The 23,419-nt window shown below is 39.0% G+C and overlaps 1 protein-coding gene across 2 annotated transcripts in view; it reads left to right on the forward strand.

The window, feature by feature from the left end:
- The first annotated feature begins 692 nt into the window (after positions 1-692).
- Positions 693-23,419, forward strand: part of Pdgfd (platelet derived growth factor D) — a 219,810-nt gene continuing 197,083 nt past the window's right edge. The window contains exon 1 of one of the 2 annotated variants that reach the window (XM_052751612.1): positions 693-1,173. In XM_052751612.1, coding sequence (XP_052607572.1) covers positions 1,050-1,173 — 124 coding nt within the window. In that variant the 5' untranslated portion in view covers positions 693-1,049. The remainder of the gene's footprint in view (positions 1,174-23,419) is intronic. The other variant, XM_052751607.1, reaches the window with a different exon arrangement.

The following is a 23,419-nucleotide window of genomic DNA, read 5'->3' on the forward strand; positions in this document are numbered from 1 at the left end:
ATAGGAATGCACCACTACATCTAATTTATTTATGTGTTCATTCATTTTCTGTTGTTGTTTGAGACAAAGTCCCATCATGTAGCTCTAGTTGACCTGGAAAAGGGTTATGTAGAGCAGGCTGGCCTCCAATTGCTGGCAGACCTTCTGCCGTTAAGTTGTGCAAACTCTCCCTTATTCTCACCCTGAATCTTGCTATTTCACTTAACATGATGGTATGGGTTACTGCAGTTACTGTAGGAGAGATTACAAATACATCTGTGTGTCTAGGAAAGCTGGCTCCCTTGTTTATTGTTGGAAATCACTTGTGAATCAACTCTGTCTTACAGACTGGGGCCTCAATGCAAGCGCAGCATGGTTTTCTTTGTGATTCTATTTCCCACTGAAGAGTATAGTGAAGTCTCAACTCAGTAGGCTGATTTGGGGTCTAGTACAATAAACACTTCCACTACAGCTCTGCTCCCCAGATACACCATCACCAAGGCCAGCACCTTAGCTAGCTGGCAGGAGGACTTAGCACTCCGCTCTTGAGAAGTTCTATCCTCCCCCCACTCCTCCTGACCGCCTATAAAACCTTGGGAGATAGGAAGGGTCTGGCCGACAAACTGGGCATGCTCAATGGCAGAGCTGCTTTGGTCCAGACTTTGAGCCAGGACTCTGGGATCCCTGCTCCCAGCTCCACTGCAGAATAACTCCACAGCTTCTGCGCTCTAGGAGGGCTAGACGCCGCGCCGCCCGCCCCCTGCAGCTTGTGCTGCAGCCGCCGGCCACCGGAGGGGGGCGAACCCACGTCAACCTGTTGTTTGTCCCGTCCCCATTGATCTAGTCAGCGTCACAAGGAAGTGCGGCACCCACACGCGCTTGGAAAGTTCAGCATGCAGGAAGTTTGGGAAGAGCTGGGCGAGTAGCTGGACGGCCCGGGCAGCGCAGGACAGTGCAGGCGGCGAAGGCGCGGGGCGGTGCAGCAGAGGTCCACCGGCCCAACCCGGTGGGCTTTATTTATTTATATATTTATTTCTGGAACGAGGCTATCCCTAGGTCGCTGATCCCAAATGCACCGACTCATCTTCATCTCCATTCTTGTGTGCGCGAACTTTTGCAGCTATCGGGACACTTTTGCGACTCCGCAGAGCGCATCCATCAAAGCTTTGCGCAATGCCAATCTCAGGAGAGACGGTAAGGGATTCATTGATTTGTATTCTTCCTTGACAAGGTCACATTTGTCGTTGTCGGGGTTCTTTGGGCCATTCACCCCGCCCCCAGCCCCTCCGTTTTTTTAAATTTTCAACTCAGACCAAAAGCATTGTTTGGGGGAGGGATTCTCCTGCTTCGCCCCGAGCTACGGTAGCTCCTCCTTCCAGAACCGTACTGAAGAGTGTGAAGTGTCCTGGGGGCCATGGGAGGTAGTATGGTGGGTCAAGTGGGTTTATCCCCTGCATCTTAGAAGTCACGAAGGTAGGTGTGTCCTGGAGTAGTTGATACCAGGATGTGGGTGACTTCTTCCAGAGTTGGAAAGCTGAATGCCGTGCTCACTTTGGGTCAAGCTAATCTGACACCAGTAAAGCAGGCATTGTGGTAAGTGGTGGAGTCCAGTGGCCTTTACCGGATGACATAATTCTTATTTATTTATTTTCGTGAGGAGAGTGGAAATGACACGTTTCAGCATTGTGGTTATTTCTGCAGCAAACTGGCAATTTATATGTCACTTATTTTTAAGAGAAGTTATTGCTGCCCCCTCCATCCCGTCCCTCAAATGGCTTTAGTTCAGAGAGACTCAGAAACTCAAGAGTCTGGGAGGCGGGCTGCTGGAATTTCCTTGTACCGCAGGGGACCTGGTTTCTATTGTTGGTTTCCTTTGTGCGGAGGCTTTCCAAGCTCCTGAAATGGCTGTCCTAAGCAAGGTCCTGAGCAGACATACTTGTTTTCCTGTCTTGTGGAAGACACTTGGGTCACTGGGTCCCTGAGACTCCAAGTTGAGTTTGTATTCCTCCTGGGGCTTAGGACCTCAGCTGGAGCTTGTGGTCCCAGCATGGAGCAGTCCTTGCCACTGGTGTATGGAATGGCCCAAGGCTTTACTGCATTTGTTTTCCTACATGAATTTCATTCTCTTTCACTTGCTTAAAGTGCCCACAGCCACCACTTTCTCCCATATCGCTGCCTGCCCCCAAACACCAAGGACATCACCAAGTTGTTCTTGGTGGCTTCAGTGTTTGAGCTGGCAACATTTGACCATCTTAGTAAATTCATTGTAGACACCTTCATCACTTATGAATGTCTTACTTGATATATCATAAATTCGGACTCTGGGATTTTGAGTGGAAAAATACATTGCTGTACTTTTTGATGGCAGGTAGCCCCAATGGCAGTGTCTTCAAAGTTACCTGATGTGTTAAGGTGTGTGTCCCCTACTGGATAGCAGTGTTTTAACTGCAGTTCAAACTATTATAATAGTCTATTTTGATGACCTTAGGTTTTGCATTCAACTGTAAAGCAAAGAAGCCTGAGTCTCAGTGCACTTCACTAGTTTGTCTTGCTAGGCAGTCTCCAGGATGGACAGATCTTTGTTTTCAGCTTTGCTAATTACTCTTTATTTGCCTTTTTGGCTTCAAAGAGTTAACCATCATGTTGATACATGACTTCATAGCCATAATTTTGTAACCCTCCCAAGTATCGGTTTCAAGAAGTCAAGGACAGAAAATGAAAAGTATGCAACCATTGCTTATTAACCCAAGATTCTGACCCAAATCCAGTCAGACAGCTCAGAGGGTTTTTAGTCTCCCTACTCCCTTCTTTTGTTGAAGAATACACTCTCATGTTAATTGTCTTTATTAGAACTCTGTATACAAGGGAGCTCTTGTCTACAGGGGAACTTCTCAAAATACTGATGATGTCTCTAGATTCCTTCATATTTTAGCTAAAGCTGTTTCACAGTTACTACAACACTACACACACTCACACACAAGATTGCTTAATATTTTTCTATTTAACAATCTTTATAAAGGACTGGAAAGTAGGAAAAATCCAGACATAATTAAATAAGAAAATACTAACATTCATAATGCATAATGGCTTGTTAGTATCTGGGAAAAGATAGCTCAAAGAGGTGAGATTGAGTAGTAAGGGTTGAAAGTTGAAAGATTAGGTATTACAGCAGTATATGTTTTACCTAAGGCCCACTATCTATGAACAGATAATTCAACATATCTGTAATATTAAAATACCACAAGGCAGGAGTTTGATTGGAAGAAAAAAGTCTAAAAATGTTCTTTGACGGGATCTTGGTGATAAGAGAAAACAACTGGTTGAGTGGCAGCCAGAAAGTTTTGTGGAGTTAACCTTTATACATTCTTTCCAGCCCTGATTGGTTGCCCAGTGTTGGGGTCAAGAAAGGAACCATAAGGGGAGGGGCAGGTGTCTCATAGATATGGCTTCCAATGGTGTGTTGGAATGTCCACAGGCTGATGCAAAGGGTCTTTGGAGAGGTCTAAATATCACTGAAATTCCTAATGCAGATCAGGGAGAAATCCTTGCTCAAAGGCTGCACATCTGGAGCTTGCTTGCCCTAGTCTCCCTCGTGGCTTGTAAAGGAGGACGATGTCTTACTGCGTTGACTCTCAGATGAAGACAGCACAGACATCTGGTGGGGACATACATGAGAAATACATTCAGGGGAAAGACAGAAAACGAAATCCAATCAACGCTAATTTGTGGTCATTAGAAGATGTGGTCAATAGCCACTGAAAACCCTGAATGGGGGTGGGCAGATGTATGGAAGATCTGAAGGTAAAGCTACATTCACATTTGAATGCTATGTGTTTGCTCTTTGAAATTCTGTTGGTTGCTGTCCAATTTGGTGGTTGAGAAAGGAACTATAAGGGATAAAGGCAGATGCCCCATGAAAAGGGCATGAGATCAGTGTTTTTATTTTCAACCTAACAGAAAAAGCTTGGGTTTAATCAGCTGTGTCTAATAGCAGAGATATTGAGGAAGCTAAGAAATGATATAGAGATATTAGGTTAATAAATGATAGGCTCCTCTTATAAGGTGATTGGTCTTCTGGAATGTTCTATTACAATATGTTCTTATTGTGAAACAATACCTCCAGATCCTTCCATTCAGAGTAGCAAAAGCTGGCCATTGGAGGAAGGTGGCAGATTCGATCCAAATGAGATTTTTATAACTATGGAAGAATACATTACAATAATTTTAAACACGTAATTCAATGTTTATACTTCCTTATCATACTATTAATCACTCTGCTCAAAATGCTTTACTTTAATCCTGTCTCTAAACCTAGAACAGATCCTAATTTAGAAGTCACATCTTATTTTAGTGTCTATCAGTTGACGCTTCTGTGATAATGACGGTTCACACCAAGTGATGCTCTGACTGATACCAGAAAGGAAAATCGTCACAGCTAAACCACATTATTAATTATTCCAAAACCTACCTGAATAGTTCCTGCCTGGAGACTTAAGAATACAAGTCCCTCTTCAAGTTCTGACCTTTGGTTGTTTTATGAAAGTACAAATGTTGCTGTTAGGCGACAATTCTAGACTGTCCTGATTGGTATGGAACTGTCTCCAACTTTAACACTTACTGGGGCAAGCCCTACAGTGTCTGGACTGTGCTGTCTTGGATTCCACAGCAGCAAGTGTGAGTCTTAAGCAACGTGGCTTTCTAGAGGCATACAAATGACAGCACATTGATCTTGGTTAGAGATCAGAGATGAAAAGGGATGGCAACAAAACAGAAAAATATAAACTGTCTCTTGTGAAGTGTCTGAGAGCTAAGGGCCACAGGAGTGTCTAAATTTTGCATTTGTTTGTTTTTATAATTTCTGTTCAGTTCTAAGATTCAAACCTTATAATGCATATCTGAGTTTACCTGTTTTAAATGCAGCTTGGCTTTGTCCTTCTAACAGAATGGGTAGAAGTGCTTAATTACCATTCTTTAAAAGGATGATATAGGGCTAGGGAAATTAGTGGGTGAAGAGAGTCAAGGTGGAGTCCTCAGAATCTTCTTTGATATGCAGGTCTGCTCTCCCAGAACTCTTGCAGGGAGGCAGGGGCAATATGAGGAGAATCTCCAGACGTTTGTGGGGAGCAGTATTGGCACATGTAGGAGGAGGTGGGCTCTGTCTTTATTTCAAAGTGGAAGGTGAGGGCCAAGGTTGTGCCATGTAAGAACCAAATACCAAGGCTGTACTATGACCTCCATGTGAGTGCAGTGGTATATATGCTAAAATTCACATGAATGAACACAAACAACAACAACAACAACACACACACACACACACACACACACACACAATGGTTATGAACAAAAGTTCCTGAAAAAAAAATCCCCTCCTCCAACTGACCTATCAAAAGACTGATTAACTGATTAGAACTCTAATGATTGTAGAGAGGTTGGAATGTTGCCAGTCCAGAGCCCAATTATCGGGGGGGGGGGGCCCTCTTTAGTCCTGTTAATAGCCATTTATAGTCTTGCTTTGTACCTGACCTAATATCTTTGTAAACATTAGGCAAATCATTTAGAATTTACAGACACCTACACCACAAATCAAAAGGCTAAGCGTCATCCAATTGCACCGATTGCATTGGAGGCTCATTTGCTCCACCCACTTGCTTTATGTCTCCACCAATGTGTTTTTAAAGTGTCCTCATTCATGGTCTTCATTGTTCTGTTATTATAAAAACCTCAGGAAACCACTTCCACACTGGAGTGAGGAATCTGGGGTAATATATATATATTCCTGGACCATGGTGATTTGGCTCCAGAATATATTCTCTCTTATCCCCTTTGAGTGAGAGTTGTGCTTTTGAGGTGTGGACAGGTGCCTGCATGCTGTGCATTGTAGGGTGTCTTGATATGTCTGGATGCTGTGCATTGAGGAGTGTCCTGGGGTATCTGGTTGTTGTGCATTGTAGGGGATTCTGGGGTGTCTGTTTGCTGTGCATTGTAGGGTGTCCTGAGGTGCCTAGCTGCTGTGCAGTGGAGGTTGCCCTGAGCTAAGTTGTGAGCCACATTGACTGAAAGTGATTTTTGTCTGAAGGACTTTTTTCCTTTTAGTGACTAAAAATAAAACCAAATTGCTTCAGAACAGTAGGGCCAAACATGGAGGAGAACCCACAGAATCATTGCTCTCTTCTAGTCAGCCAGAAGTTCAGCCTGTTGTCAGGTAGGACTCTGAGGACTAGTGGTCTCTAAATCCTGTCCCATTGTCATTCTGAAAGTCTGGAAGGATAAGTGTGTTTTCTACGTTCCTCCTTGAGAACTGAGACATATGCAAATGCTGTTCCTTCTGAGACTTGAAGTTTTACTTTTGAAATGATCCGAACAGTATTTCAGAGCAGTTTATGAACATCGTTTGAAACCTTTCTCTTTGTTACGATGGGAGTAATTTGTGAACCAGGTGTAGGATGTTTATAACTCTTGGACACCTTACTATTCATCTCTTACAAGGATCTGGAAAGTTTTTGGGTAGAAACGAGTTGGTTTAAGTTAGGACACATTTGGTAACCTCTTTTGAAGCAACTCTTTACTTGAGTTCAACTGTTTTCTAAAGGTGAATGTGACACCAACAGTTCTTATCACAAATCCTTCACTGAGCTCTGCTGCAACAGCTATTTATTTAATGATTGGTTTGCTTTCTTGATATCTGCCGTATCCTGTGCTGATGTTCAGTTCTCTAGCAGGACATGAATGACACATGCATAGTCCCTGCTATCCTCGAGCTCTTGATCTAACAGAGAATAGAAATAAATAGTTCCAGCTGACTTTCTGGTTCATTTGGCAAAGCCAAGACCCTAGACTTGCCTTAGGCATCAAGGGGCAATGTTTTAAGGCTGCTGAACACCCTCCAGGTTTCCATCACCTTGTCAGCAGAATAAGCCCATATTTCTCCCCGTTATCCTGTTTTATATGGTGTGTTTGAGTGCAAGATTTTTAGTTGAGAGAAGTGTATCTCGCAGTTAAAGTGTGAAAGACGGAATGTACAGTATGGTGTGGCAGGTGCTCTCATGAGGACCAGTGTGATAAGTTCTAGAACATTACAAAGACTTGAGAGACCGAGAAAGGCTTTCCATCAAAGAGAAGATGAATAGGAGTTTAGAACTTGGGGATGGTGAGGGAAGAGAGTGAAATTTATCAGTGGAAAGAAAGCTCTTCTCAAGATTTAGAGATGAGAATTATAAAAAGAATACTAATAAAATAAAATAAAATAAAATAAAGGGCTGGCAAGACGACTCAGTGAGTAAAGGTGCTTGCTGCACAAGCATGGGTACCTGAGTTTGATCCCTGGAACCCATGTAAAGGTGGAAGGATTGAATAGACTTTACAAAGCTGTCCTCTGACCTGAGATACAGACAGTGGCATGCATGCCTCCATCGTGCACACACTAAATAAATAAGTAATGATAAAATTAAAGTAAAAGTGCAAGGATGCACATGTCCACTAGTAAAGGAACCAGGAAGAAATGTGAGGGAGTTTGAGTGTAATTCTGAGGGTGTAGGGAAACCTTCAGAAGATTGCACTGAGGTGTAGCTCAGTCAGCAGAGTGATTACCTAGAACGTGGGAGGAGCTGGTTCTACCCTCACCACCATATCAAACTGAATATAATGGCACATGCCTGTAACCCAGCACTTAACAGGTAGAGTCAGAAAGATCAGAAATTCGAGGTCATTCTTAGATACATAGGGAGTTCAAAACTAGCCAGGGCTACATGAGACACCGCAACCCCTCGAAAAATATAAATAAATAAAGGAAAGAAAGAATGAAGGGAGAGAAGGAGATTTTTAACTGAGAGAGAAACATGGCTTCTCCACGTTGAATGAAGAAACTGTGCTTTAAGAAGTGAGCCAGGCCATGGGTGTGGTGGGACCAGACTCCTTGTAAACTCATTGCCTGTATAACATTTACACAGATTGTGTTAGTTTGTTTTCAAGATGACAACAGAAGGCGTGAATGACTTCTCTAGTTCCAAATCTCCAGATGCTAGTGCCCAAAGCCACTTGCTATTCTCTATGTCCCTCTGACTCCAGAAGCTTTTCTGTCATTCAACATGGAAAATATTGTATCCTTAATTTTTTCTGAGGTCTCCACAAGGAAATGTGGAGGGTCAGAAAAACTTGGGTAGGGTTTTATAGCACTAAGTCATTTCAGATATCCTCATTTCAGAATTAAAAGCAATTTAAAAGCAAACACCATGGACAAGTGGTGGTGGCACATGCCTTTAATCCCAACATTTAGAGGTAGAGGCAGCAGATCTCTGTGAGTTTGAGGCTAGCCTGGTCTACAGAGCTAGTTCCAAATCCTGTCTCAAGAAAACAAACAAATAAACAGAAAAACCCAAACCCTTTACAATAACTTTTGTGGGTAGGACAGTTTCAGCAAAAGCACAAAGGGATCATATATAACAAGAAAAAGCATCTGATACAGATGCAGTAGGAAGAAACATTCTGTCTCCCTATATAGTATTTCAGGACCAAATAAATGTAAGTCATAAATAAAGGCATAGGCTCATAGTTCACATACAGAAAGCAGTATGTCCTTGTGAGGATTTTCTCTACAACAAGAATGAAGCATGTTCTGTTTTGTTTCACCTCAAGCATTGATGATACATACCGTAATATATCTTCTTTCCTATCTTCACCCTGGTCTACTGACATCTATATATTATCTTAGTGTTTTCTTACTTATGATTGGTGGGACCTATGGTTTGTTGATTTTCATATTGACAGGTGAGAAATTGGTTGAGGCACCATAGCAGAGGCACGTGAGCTGCCTTTCATCACTAGAGTGACATTTTCTCAGATTTTAAGGTTTTACCTCAGTACCTACTGTCTTGTAGAGTGGGTCCATGAAAGTTTTGGACTCATGTAGTACTGTACCAAGTATGATTTAAATTTTTTATACTTTACTCAGTACTTACTGTCTTGTAGAGTGGGTGCATGAAAGTTTTGGACTCATGTAGTACTGTACCAAGAATGAATTGAAATTTTTATACTTTATTATAATTCTCATATGTCTAATAAAAATTATAATTCATATAATTTTAAACTATTTTTATTAGCTATTTATTTTTAATTAACAGAAATTTCTACATCTGTATGCAACATTTTATTGGCATATATATCATGTCATACACTTTTTTGATGGTAAGTACACTTAAAATCTACTTGACAGTTTTCAAGTGTGCAATATTTTGTTAATAACTATATACATACACATCATATATCATCAGCTTGTGTTCGTTAAGATTCTTGGAGTTGTAAATGAGCTGCAGCATGACTAAGCACAGAAATAGTCACTTAGTCGCACCTCATGTGAGAAGAGGCTCAGAGTTCTGTATTTCACTGGAACATTTAGTATGCAACATAGCAACATCCCCCTTTTATGAAATACTGCTGACGCACCCTTAATTATGGGAAAAGCAACCAAATGAACCAATAAATAGGCAACAAAATTATTCAAAACCTTAAATGACGGTAACAGTATATATAAACAAGCCATTAAGGTTTTGGTAGATAATAACGAATCACCGCTTGACTTTAATTACTCTGTAATTCTATCCTGCTTGTCTTGCTTGCTAAGGTGATTCCTATATCTGCACACAGAATATTAACATATGATTTGAGGAGAGAGGGCATTGAAGAGTGAGACCTAGGGATATTTCTCCCTCCATGTTTCAAGGCTTTAGAAAGTTTTCATGAAAACAAACATCTGACTTATGTTTTTGTTGTTGTTGTTGTTATTGTTTATTTCTTTTGTTTCTTTAAAAATTTTATAGTGCATGTTTTCAATGCACCATACTGTATTACATAAGGATATTTTCATACAAATATTTATTAAAACATTGAGCACATTCTCTCATACCCAGAACTTCTCATTTGTCTCTCCTCTCCCTCTCTTAGTCCCTTTGTTCCCTAACACAGTTTCTTTTCTACTTTCATGTCATATACACTTTCATGATTTTATGAGTCTATGTAAAATAATGCACACGAGGTAAAGTGTTCTCTATCTCAGCCCAGCTTCACTTATATGACACGATCGTTTCCACTTGCACTCATTTTCCTGCAAATGACTTCATTCTTGACAGACAAAAGCCATTCAGTTTGTGTCTAGTCCAAATTCTCTGTGTCAATTCCTTTGTTATTAGGCATCATGGTTGGTTTCATAGCTTAGCTAGGGTGTGATAAACACTGCTGTGTGAAGATTTCAGTGACAGGCCGATATGGAGGCTTGCAGGTGAGCACCAAAGAGTGATGTAGTCAGGCCATATGGTAGATCTACTTTTTATATTTTTGGTTTCTTTTTCCCATATTGATTTCCAGGTTTGTTACTGAGATAGGTGCAAATATTTCCAGCTTATCTGCATACGGCAGTAGAAATGATTAGATCATGTCCAGTGCAGTTACTGGTTTTTAAAATGATGATGTCCTTGAGCCATCAAGAAATTTTTACATGTTTGATAGTTGTGCCAGATTCATAAGCTGGAAGTATCAATAGCTATAGAATTTGTGGAGGTAAAGCAGAAAATTCAACATTTACTAGGAACCAACCCCCACTGGAAATGAACTTGTATAGTTGAAGCTTATAGATATGTCTAGTCAAGAGCGAAGTGAACAAGGGGTTATCTTTGCACTGTAGGTTAGACCCCATTGGGTTCAGAATCCTTAGTAACTTGTGTGTACACAAAGCCCACATTCAACCTACATATTTTAGTTTGTAAAAAAAAAAAATGGCTAGTGAGTTGGGTCAGGTACAGGGGTTGGCAACAATTTGTAGAGGTCAGATGGCAAATATTTTCGGATTTCTAGGTTACATGGTCTCGGTTCTGCAATCAAAGCAGAAAACAGGCACAGAAATTGCAAAAGAGGATGGAGATGGCTATAAACTTCTTCGAAGTGTTTTAAATGTATAAAACCTGACTCTCCAAATATGACTGGAAGCCTGCAGGTCGCAATTTAGAGAAATTATACATGTTTTGTTTAAGTGAAGGCTGAAGTTGTGATGAGGAAATGGTACATACAAAATCTAACTATAATTAGAAAATAAAAACAACTCATTTGTAGCATCAGATAACTTGACTTAGCATCAACTCATGATATGGATTGATGATCATAGATTGACCATAGATCATAAATGGAAAGGTAGATCGATGCACTGAGAACATCATGAATCATGTCTCTGAACAGGTGTAGTTGAATGAAGCTTAAGGATCGCCACTGCCACCCCAGACAACAGTATGACTAGCTTTACTGTTTGTCCTATTAAGAAGGTGGCAATTTCCCATATATGTTGTTTTGTTCAGGTACCCTGGGTCTGGGTGTGTAGTTTGCTTGGTCTGTTACTTTCATGGTTCTACTTTTCCCATAACATTAGCTCCATGACCTAGGTGTCTAGGGTTCATTTCTCTTCTGTCTCTAACTTTCTCTTCTTGTTGGCTACCTCTGCTCAACCAACACACAGGCTCAGGTCACCTTTCCCTGCTCTACAGACAATGCGAGGCTTTTTTCTGTTTCTTTTAATGGTGCTATTCCATAAATATCCTCAGTGTCTCCACTCCCGTTCATCTTCAGTACCGGTTACTGTTTGAAAACATCCCGCTGCCTCGCTGAGCCATTCTGGTGGAGATTCCAAGCTTTACAGTCTTCTCTGAACAGTGGTGTGAAACCTTTCTGCACTTGAGGAATACACCCTTTCTGTTTTGACTCTCCTAAATGATGGATTTGAAATGATGGTAGAAATAAGGTCCAAACTAACAGTTTTCATTTTAATTTCTTTGGAGAAGCAAGATTAGAGAAAACTTTAAAATATGTTTCATGCTTTTTCTTTCTTCCTGACTGTTGCAAGTAGTGAAAGAAATGAGAAAGATCTGAGAACATTTTATGAGGATCCTATTAATATAAACAGAATGCTTGAAGATAAAAGTAATATCTTATGACCTATATGTAAGGGCAGCATTTGTGTGGCTAAAAAATAATGTTGCTTTAAAAGTAAACATTGGCTACATACATAGAATTGTTCTATGTTGCTGAGTGCTCCCCCTTTGGCTGGCTCTCCTGTAGGTCCTACAAATGCTGCTGTATTTTATTGGGTTGTATCTTTTCATTTCTCCCACTGATCTTTTCTGGAAAATCTTACTTTATTCTGATTATTATGTTATCGTGGAGAAATAACCCATCGGCCTATATTTTCTGCTTCTGTCTCTTTGCTGAACTCCTGATTCGTTTGTCTATTTATTTAATTTCATTTTATTACCCAAAGCTTATAATGAATGATCCCAATGGTACTTATGATAAGACTCTGATTCAGTAAAAAACTGTGAAATATTCAGTGTTTCTTTTTTTTAGGTTCTATTATTTACCCAATGGAGAATTCTGTGACAGACACTTTATAGCAGCTTTTGAGCATTCTTCGGTGAATGTGCTGGTCAGATACAACATTTTAAACAGAAGTGGCTACTCTACATCTCTTTTCCCTACTTCCAGCCTTCTCAGACCCTCTGTTTATCCTGTTTATGTCATGAATCCTATGATTACATATATTTGTTTACACAGCTAACATCTGCTTGTATGTGTGGGCTGACTGGTGCTGTTGAACATCTTTACACTGTGTGTACGTATACCACTGTAAGTGGTTTAACAAAAAGCTAGCTAAAGCCAATACCTAGGCAGGAGTTTTGAGGCAGAGAGGATGTTGGAAAGAAGAAGGAGAGGAGCCAGACAGATGTGGAATGAGTCAGACACACAAAATGGGATAGAGAAAAAAGCCACGTGGTAGAATGCAGATTAATAAAAATATGGGTTAATTTAAATTTTAAGAGCTAGTTAGCAACAAGCCTAAGCTATCAGCTGAGCTTTCATAATTAATAAGTCTCTGTGTCATTATTTGGGAGCCGACAGTATCGACAAGGAAAGTCCAACTACAGATTGGCTCAGCACAGCCAAACATCCTCCCTTGTCCACTTCATTGGTTAGCACATAGAAGAAGTTAAATAAGATTTGATAAATCAACAAATCAACTAACCAATATTCTCCTTTGTTGACAGATTTTAGTCCCCAAAAGTCTCCTCATGATCAAACTGTGAGAGAAAGGGAGTTCAACCTTGACCTTTTGGCTGTTGGGTTGCTGTCCGAATTGTTGGGTGGTTGTTTTATCACTGACCAAGAGAGGAAATAAAGAGCAAAGTGGATAAGGGATGGCCATAGAGAGAGGAAAATAAGTTTTGGACACTTTAGGATATTTTGAAGCCTCCATATAGAAAAATCTAAATGCAGGAAGAAAGACAAAAATAGATCTCTACAAAATACTTTTACAGTAAACATCTGTGCATCTTCATGTACCCAAGGCAAATGGTCTAATATTGTGAGGGTATAATAGTGCTCCACATTCCCCAAGCACTTTTAGCATGGAAAGGGGCTCCTATAGCTCTTATAAAAAATGACTTCAGGTGAAGAACTGGTTATATATTCACAGAAGACTCTGTTGAGAATTCCAGCATAATATTTACTTTTAGACTGCTACCTTGACATAAGCATAATGTTTTCAGCTAAGTTAGAACTAATGTTGAAGAAATACAGTGACATTTCAACTACTTTAACAAAAAACAAACTCTCAACTATGTTAAAACTAACACTGATCAAAGTGGGTTCTTTTAGTATACTTCAGCACTTTAAACACTTGTCTGAAATTTCTCCTACTTAATACCAAGTAAAGGTATAAACAGAAGTTAAAAACTGGGGAGCTAGCCTTCAGAGTGAGTCTGCATGATGCACTTTAAGAAGCGAAGGGATGACTGGTACATTTTCATTCTGTTTATGGAGTTATCTATGGTGAAACATGTTCATACAACCTCTTCTATGGAAGATGTTACTAAGTGAAATATAGTATGCACTTTTATAATAACAAGAACACATTGACAAAGTTATTAAATGTGAAATGAAAAGATTTTAAAATATTTGTTGATTTTAAAAAGAGAATGAGTCTGGGGTAGAGGGAGAGCTGCTTGGAATTGAGTTTAAGCAAATTTTAATAGGAGATACCTGAATAGCTCAAAAATCAGCCATGATCTTTCATGTTGATTCTGTGGTGTACACGGTTCACTAACCTGGCCACAGTAAGCATCAGCCTTTCTGGTGTCATCAGGGTATCTGCTGAGTCTTGAGGACATAGAGACTGGAGGTGAAGAACTGGGCAACAAGAGCACTAAATAAATCCTAAGACACAGTCCTGACTCAGTTAAAGCTTATGCTGTGGCTGAAGAGAGAAAATATACTTATGAACAAACCCAAGACAAGGTAGTGCCCTGAGTATGGCCTTATGTGCCCTAGTGTGATATAATTTGGCTTTGCTGCTGTTGGTTTGTTTGTTTGTTTGTTTTAGGATATTCACTTTGAGGATTCTGTTTCCCTTGTCAAAATGCTGGCTTCTATCCTAATACTTGGTTTAGAAAAAGTGTATCAGCCAAGCTATTGTTGAACACAATACTTTGAAGATAAAAGGCAAATTTTTTACTAAGGTACTATTATACTGATTAAAATTTGAACTGAAAAGCAACTTTTAAGACTATATTTATGACTTTTTCATCTGTGGGGCGAAGTACCAGAAACAGTGAGGATGTGGCAGAGATTTTGCAGAACACAGACACAATGGTTTCATAAAAGCTGAGAGCAAAGTGTATATCCTCTTGCCCCTCCAATCAAGATCAGCTGTGAGCCAAGAAGGGCTTTGTTCAACCGGTCAAAAGCATGAGGACTAAAAGTCAGTGTATACACTGTACACACAATTACCAGCCTAGTAGGACTTAACTTTTTGATGCATCATAGTAAATTACAGTAGACAAAAATGGCTTTATGTACCTTAATGGTTTTTGTTTTTTGTTTGTTTTTGCCTTCTTCTGTTGTTGAGAATGTAAACTAACCTAAGATACTCTCATAGTTTTCTAAATGTAATTCTTAAAAAAAAAGAGCAATGGGAATTTATCACTGACATCAAACTATTATGTATACTATTGATAAATTTGAGGTATGCTGAGAACATGTTGAAATAGTTTAGATAAATGCTTAAGAGTTTGTACTCTTAACACATCGAGTTAGTATATCTGTGTATAGTGCATGGAGATACAATTTAGAAATTTTGAGTTGAAGACAATTTTCAAAACAGTGAATACATTTGAGCAGCCACTGGTTGGTAAATTCTTGGACACACAGATCTTTGGTCCAGACACAAAGATGACAGGATGGGCACAGGGGCCAAGATATGAGCAGTGTACCATAAGCTATGGATGTTGGCAGCCATGAGGACTAGGGCAGGGATCCTACTTTATTATATTAAAGATGATTATTAAAAAGTACCCTTCAGCCAAGAAGTAGTATTCGTTGTTTTATTTCCTAGATTTCTAAAGATAACCCACTATATTTGCATTTCCATTCTAGAGTCTAAAGTGCTGGAGACAATGTTATGATTATTTTATTGATTACATCATAAAATGTAGTGGTAGCGCATTAGAGCACCAATTATAATGATGTAAAATGTATGTGCATGTGTCACAGTCACACACACATTCAATCACATATAAAATCACAGCTGCGTTGAGTGATAGAACAAGGAAGAGATAGATCTACAAGAGATAGTTGCACATATTAAGATTACTGGTTTCTGACAAGATCTCTCAGTGAGTAGAAAAGATGCCTGCCTACTAGCAAGCCAACCATCTGAGTTCAGTCCTCCACGTCCACATGGAAACAGAGAAATGACTCATCCCACTTGTCTTCTGACCTCCATATGTGTGCTGTGGCACAAGTGTAGGCACACACACACACATACACACTCACATATACACACACATACATACACACATTCATACATACATATGCTCACACACATGTGTACATGCACATGTACATATACATACATCAAATAAAAATAAAATTTAAAATGTAATTGAAAAAGAATTGGCCATTTGGAGATGCAAGACAGAAGAATGTTAAACATTCCAGTTGGATTTTGGAGCTCAGTCTCTTAGCTGCCGTTGAATTCAACTCTTGCCACACTAAATCATCACTGCCCAAGAGAAAGATGATAGTGTGAATGAGCTTTATTAACCACCTAAGTAAACAAAAAGAGAAATGTGGGAAATTCCTTTTAAAGTATTTATTTAATCCAATATATATGCAAACGTTATTTTAGTGTGAAGTAATTTTTTTTAATTATTGGGATTTATTCTAGAATGATTTTGGTGATACTAAGTCTTCAGTCTACTGTGTAATTTACACTTTAAGCAATTTCAGACTAGTCGCACCTTGAACATCCAGTGCAACTTGTTCTGGATCATTACCAAGGTCAGCAACACTCTTAAGGAAATTTACTCAAACAAACACAGGTTGGCCTTGCTTTATTTCCAACATAAAAGTAAAGCATGAAGTTGTGAGTCTTTCTATGATTCATTTTATTGAAACCACCTGAAGAAAGTTATATTTTTCAAGGGCAGGATCTAAGTGCAGCATTAAATAAACATAAAATATTAAATATGGATTTACAGAGATTAATGGCTAGATCATTGAGATTAATAATTCAGCAAGTATACATTTTATAAGGGTTACATTTTGTTTTATTCAGTCAACCATTATCCTTAAAAATAATAACTAACAGTCTTAAACTCAGTTATCTAGGTGACACAGTGTATTGCCAGATGTTAAGATATTTGGGATGTTTTATGAAAACACCAGTGATGACATTTCTTTTCATTCCCAATTTAATTTGATGTAGGGAATGATAACGCTGCTTCTTATCATTTGACTATTTTTAATAATTACTCTTACTTGCTAACCAGTAACAGATGTATGAAAAAGAGAATCCTGTAGCTAGAGTTTTCCTGCTTGGCCCACAGTCAGGACAAATCTCTGTCACCCACCAGTCCCACAGCTGCTCAGACCCAACCAAGTAAACACAGAGACTTATATTGCTTACAAACTGCATGGCCGTGGCAGGCTTCTAGCTATCTAGTTCTTACATCTTAAATTAATCCATTTTTATAAATCTATACCTTGCCATGTGACTCGTGGTTTACCGGCATCTTCACATGCTGCTTGTCGTGGAGGCAGCTGGCAGAGACTCCTTCTGCCTTCCTGTTCTCTCAATTCTCCTCTCTGTTAGTCCTGCCTATACTTCCTGCCTGGCCACTGGCCAATCAGTGTTTTATTTATTGACCAATCAGAGCAACAGATTTGACATACAGACCATCCCACAGCAGAATCCTGCTGTCTGTTTGGGGTATTTAACCATCATGTATTCAACAGAGATAATTTTATGAAGTAGCCCATATCTCCTCAGAGTGAGAGGCTTTGGCATTTGTAGCAGGTCATTTTTACAAAAAAAAAAATGAATTATAAAAACTGTTAAGACTTTAAAATATTCAAATCCCCACTTACTATATGGACCCAAACTTAAAGGCAATTAGTAAAGATCGCTACAGAAATATAATTCATGTATCTTTTCCAAGTATTGTACATATGCCACGCTTGTGGCTGTGTTTATGTTGGCAAAGTCTTTAATATAATTACAACTTGCAGTTTGTGCAAACAGAAATATTCTATCACATAAAATTTCTCTTAATGTTGTCTGGTATCTTGTTTTTCTTTAACTGACTTTCATAATATCTCTTTGGAGTTTTTTCAAGAGAAGCTTATATATATATATATATATAACAATATCCTAGGAAATTCTGCTCTAGGATTCATTTAGTCTATTTATGGAGAACTCAAACAAATTGCCCAGTGTGAAGCCTCATTGCATGAAATACCAGGGCATAAAACTGCCAGGTGAGATGCGAAAGGCTTTTTCTAAGCAAGAAATGCCTTCAGGAGCTCAGCATCTCTTCAACAGCCTGATGTATGTCAGGACACAGCAGGGTTCTTGTGCTACTGAAAACATTTTATTCCAAAGGCACTTTTCATTTTTCAACAGAGAAGTGAGTTTAAAAGCAGCCAATTTTAAAATATGCCTTGGTATGGCGTGTGCATCATTCTCACTTATTTCTACCTGAAATTATTTCATTAATTTGTTTATGTTCTGCCTTCCATCATAAGCTCCATAATAATGAAGACATTGTATCTCTTGTTTCCTGGCTCCTGGAGCAGTGTGTGGGATAAAAGAGGCACTCAAGGAACATTTGCTGATTGAGTGAATAGCAGCAGAGTGCAATCCAGGGAAAGCTACAACCCAAGCAAAAGAGAGGAATGTGGATGGCAAAAACAGGCTAACTTTGATACTAATGTGTCTTAAACTTCAGGTCCCTTGGTTGGCCTCTTACATAAGGCCCTATGATTTAATTTTATAGCCACAGTTTGCTGTTCTTATTCCTACAGAGGCTTCTCTGTTGTGTAAATCTTCGACTCTGAAAAATCTGGATCATTCCTTAGTCTCAGTTTAAAATGCTCATCCTGTCAGTTGAGGCTTAGCTTGAAGTACTATGGAAGCAAAATTAGATGTGCTCTAACAGATGAGCCAATGAATGCAACAGGGACTTTGTTTCCCTAAAATTGAGATTTAAGTACGTTATTGTAGAACCTAAATTGGTCTCAGCGTCTGATGCTATCACCAGACTCTTATGTTACTTTCCTGGTACACACCTCTGTATTCTCAAAGACATGTTGCCTTTGTTCCCAAATGTATGTTACACAGCTGTAGAACTTATTTAAATATTGTGTGACACAGCAGAACATGAAGGTAATAGAGTTTTGTCTGCATAAATATTTAATTCATTGTTTTACCTGAACCTGAATGATGAGTTGCTTAAATAAAATTTACAAAGTCACTAGAGCAGTCTATTTTGAGTGCGTAACAAAACCCTACAGCCTGATCAGCTTCAACAGCAGTCATTCATTCCCTTGAGGCTGCCAATGTCAAGGAAGGAGCCTGCAAATCTGGGTTTCTGGTAAGACACTCTTTCTGGCTAGCACAGGGTCATCTGTGCCCTTCTCATGGCCTTCATTTTTTATTCCTGTGGAGAGAGGGCACTTCCAGTGCTCCTTTTTGTAAGGACACTCGCCTTACCTTCAAGAGCCTTGCCCTTATCAACCCACCTAACCGTAGTTACCTCTCCAGAGGTTCTGACTTCAATTATAGTCATCTTGGGGCTCAGGACTTCAGCAGAAGAACTGTAGGGAATGTGACTCAGTTTATAATAATTAGGTTTGAGCAGAAAAGACAAAGGAAAGATTTTACAGAAAGAGAAAAGAAAGGAAAACAAAATAAATTTTAAAAGACTGTAGGACACCATTGAAGATTGCTTCATTACTGTCTTCATGTTTTTCTCATATTTCAAGAGAGGGAGATTGGAATGCATGGGTAAATTATGGATCTACCTTGTGTAAGAATTATTACAAAGCATTTATCAGCATGAGATATAATCAAAGAACTTTGTGCCTAGTCAGAACTCAGTAACAGGAATGCACACATGTATTTTAAGCTGAAATAAAAATGCAAAAATCCCATTTCAACTTGTATTTTCAATTAACCAATCTAGTACTCTTCCAATGGCATTAAATAAGAGGATTCATTATGGTGTGCATGGGGGGAAATGATGTATTAAGGAGATACATGTATTGTATCGTGTGGCGTCCAATTTATATTAGTTGAAGTTAATGAAATTCATTAACTTGAAAAGAAAATCTAACCCGTGAAGGCTGAACAGAATACTAATTAAGGGGAGAAGAAAAGCCTGTCTCTGCCTCTCACTGGCAATACGTTCTTGGGAAGTTGCGCCCTCCCCTCCTCAGGATGCAGAGATTGGACAGCATCAACAACAAACCCCGTCTTAGGAAGCGAATGGAAAGATTAAATGATGACTGTCAGTAAAACATTTAATACATCGAGAGGAAATAAACATACAATCATGGGAAGGCATTCAGATGTCTGTGAGGAGTTGCTTATTGAAGAAGGGGCTTTCCTATTTCCACCTTTTCTAGTAAAATTTAAATGGTGAAAGTTGTGACCAAATTTTTTGGTAAATGGCAGTGGCAGTTGTGATCACATTGTGGGGTTTTTGTTTGTTTGTTTGCTTGTTTGATTACTTTTATGATAACTCCTTAGACTACATAAGTGTAGTCTTTAGAAGGTTGGTTAGAGACAGTCCAGGCCATTTTTGGCTACTAAACTATGGCATAGAGAGATAAAATGACAAGACTCACACTGTGACAGAGTTGGGGTTTAAATACAAGGTTTCTGATCTCTCATCTATTCTACTCCACAGTGGTTCACACTTCTTCTGTCTGTTGGTAGGTATGAAAAGTGGCCAATCTCAGTAAAATCAGTGAGAGAAAAAGTGGTCCTGTCCACATTTTATCTTCAATATAATGCCTATAATTTTTATATGTTAAGTGAAAAGTAGTGGTAGGAATGGAGAATTCATATGATTTTTATCATTGTTATTCTATTTAGAGCTGTATCCTCCAGTGTCCCATTTACTGGAATGAGTCCATGAATCCAGCAAAGTTTAGATCAAACAAGGCTATAGTCTGACTTTCAGCAATCTCTTTCTTATGTGTAAAACATGAATCTAAATACAGTTGAATGCCAGGATGAAACCCACTCTTATCATGCTCCCTTCCAAAGCTTTCCTGTGTGTCTAAAGACAACATGAATTCATTTTACCACAATTCCAGAACCAGATGTTAAATGTGAGACATTGGCTACACTGCTTACCATAGGAAGGTTGAATAGAGAATCTCATGTTCAGTCTGCTGGCATTTCTTGGCTTTGCCCACATTACCATGATCTCCACCTTCATGGTCACATTTCTCCTTCCTCCTCCTCCTCCTCCTCCTCCTCCTCCTCCTCCTCCTCCTCCTCCTCCTCCTCTTCTTCTTCTTCTTTCCTCCTTTTCCTTCTTCTCCTCCTCCTTCCTCTTTCTCTTCTTCTTTCTTTTCCTTCTCCTTTCTTCTTCTTTTTTGCTTCTGCATGTGCCAAATATCCCTTGACTTTTTTTTCATAAGGACACTTGAAATTACAATCTAAGTTCATGTGGAAAATCTACAGTAAACTTCCCCATTTAGATTACAAATTCAATTCCTCTACTCTTCCTGCTAGTATTCCATCTATACCACCACCACTACCATCTCTCCCTCCTCCTCTGCAACATGACAGAACATGACAAGAGTCATATTGAGAGCCACTGCTCTAGAAGATGGATGTGGTTAGTAGGCACAGGTGCCAGTGTGGTACCTGAACTCACAGGCAAAGAGGAAGGTAGACATGACTGAACAGAACACAGAACTTAGTATTGGGATTGTCCACTTTAAATGGTGAAGTGCCAAAGACAGAAAGTTATGAGGAAAGATACTTGTCTTCAAAATTAGTATCACAATGATTTCTTATTTTAAACTTTGGATGAAGGGAAAAGAGAAATGACATTCCTGCTTCATCTTGTTTCAAAAAGTACATATTTCTCACACTTTCCATGCAGAGGATTATCACACATGGAATGCGTTTATAGGACTTTCCATGGACTACTAGATTGCATATGGGCTCAGTCTTTTTATGCTGTCTCTGCCAAACACTGATATGTGAATCTTGCTATGCTACTTTCTATTTTGTGCTAAAGTAATTTTCTCTAATTATGACCTTATTAAAGTAGCACCGCTATATTTGCTCTTTGTTTTATGGTAATGAAAGATAAATAAAATGCTAATTGGCATTACAATTTTGAGCTATATTTATTCTGATATTTAAGTGGTTTAATTAGGATTTAATTTGCACACCAGCCTGAGTTGTTATCTATCCCAATATATCCTTTGGCATTTTGTTGTCATTGTTCAGAAAAAGTTGTTAAGACATGGCAAGAGCCCAGTGTTTTGTCACTGTGAGCAGTAATACAGTAGGTTTCAGAGAAAAGAATTGGTTAACTAGCAGCTGATTCTAATAATATCATTGTGTATGGAGCTTCTGTTGTTTCAGGCGAGAAAGCACTGAAAGCCTAGCTTTCGCTTGTAACTTTTGTGTTAGTTTTTAGTATTCGTGATTGGATTTTGTCCCAGGAGCCTACGTCTACTTCAGTTCAGATCCATAAAAACCTGTTGTTTCACTACTTATTAGGTAATATTTCTCCTGGCTGCAGGACACTTGCCCTTTTCCAATTATTGTATATTACTTGTATCCATTTTACCTTTCAGCTTTATCCCGTGGAGGTTGAGTCCTCCCTCCCTTAAACTCAGCTTTGAGTATGCTCTGAGGCTGAACATGGTGCATCGGGTTCTTACACGAGGAATTAGTTCTCCTAGGCTTTGCTACCACTTCTCTGTCTATGTAGTTACAAGCGAAAAAATACTAGAGGATTCTATTCTCTTCAATGCACAAATGACCTCTAGTATTTTTGGAGTAGAGAATGGAAAAATTGTATGGAAATGCATGTATATAAAAGTTCTCTGAAAAAATTTCAAGTACCTCAGTATGTATAGTTTAAATGTGCTACATTTTGTCATTTATTTTTTAGTGTGTGTGTGTTTGTGGGGACATACAGGCGCTGGTGTACTTGTGGAAATCAGAGGACAACTTGTAGGAGTTGGTTCTCACCTTCCATTATGTGGGTCCTAGAGATTAGATTCAGTGTGTCAGGGTTGATACAAGCATCTTTTCCCACTGAGACATCTTGCTCACCTTGTGTTGTGTGTGTAATATGACAGTTATTTCATCATTTTCCTGTGAAGTGACACATTCAGACCCCAAAGTAGAAATTGTTGATGGACTAAAGTGGCATATCCTAAAATCTATTTTGCACTCTGGGGTCATGTTCCAACTTGGAGTGCCTGAAGGGCAAAGCGGCAGTGCTGAGGCCCTGACTGTCTGTGAGTTCTAGGGTGTAGCTCTTACTTCTCCTGTGTGGATGACACTTTCTGTTTCTGGGGCGAGGAGCTAGAGAGCTTGCCTGTAACTCACAGAATGATAGAATGAAATGTGAACTTACATGTTACTCATTTGGAGAACTGGTTTAAAACTATTAAACAAATGAGCTCTATAGTGAAATTCTTTTGTAAAATATTTTTTCCCAAAATAACCAATTAAGTATGAATTTACATATTGAGTTTCTTAAAAGTTGACTGTTTTAAGTAAAAGAATTGAGATATAAATAATTTTTTGACACATTCTCTCTCGTCAATAAATATGCTAATTTGTGAGTCATAAACTTAATTTTATTTCTTTAAATCATGGAATTGTCACATTACATCATATGAATTTATACTCCTTGCTCTTAAAAAGTATTCAGGAAACAAACAGTTTGGCTGGTTTGACCAGTTTGATCAGTTTGGCCAGTTTGGCCAGGCTGTGGGGAACTTGTTCCAGCAAGTATTAGTTGAGACACAAGTCATAGACACAGAGGAGCAAGTATGGTGTCTGCATTCTAGAGTTCATTTTCTG

This window comes from Peromyscus californicus, unplaced genomic scaffold, assembly GCF_007827085.1.
Source record: "Peromyscus californicus insignis strain IS unplaced genomic scaffold, ASM782708v3 Scaffold_11__1_contigs__length_118956290, whole genome shotgun sequence".
NCBI classification, from domain to species: Eukaryota; Metazoa; Chordata; class Mammalia; order Rodentia; family Cricetidae; genus Peromyscus; species Peromyscus californicus.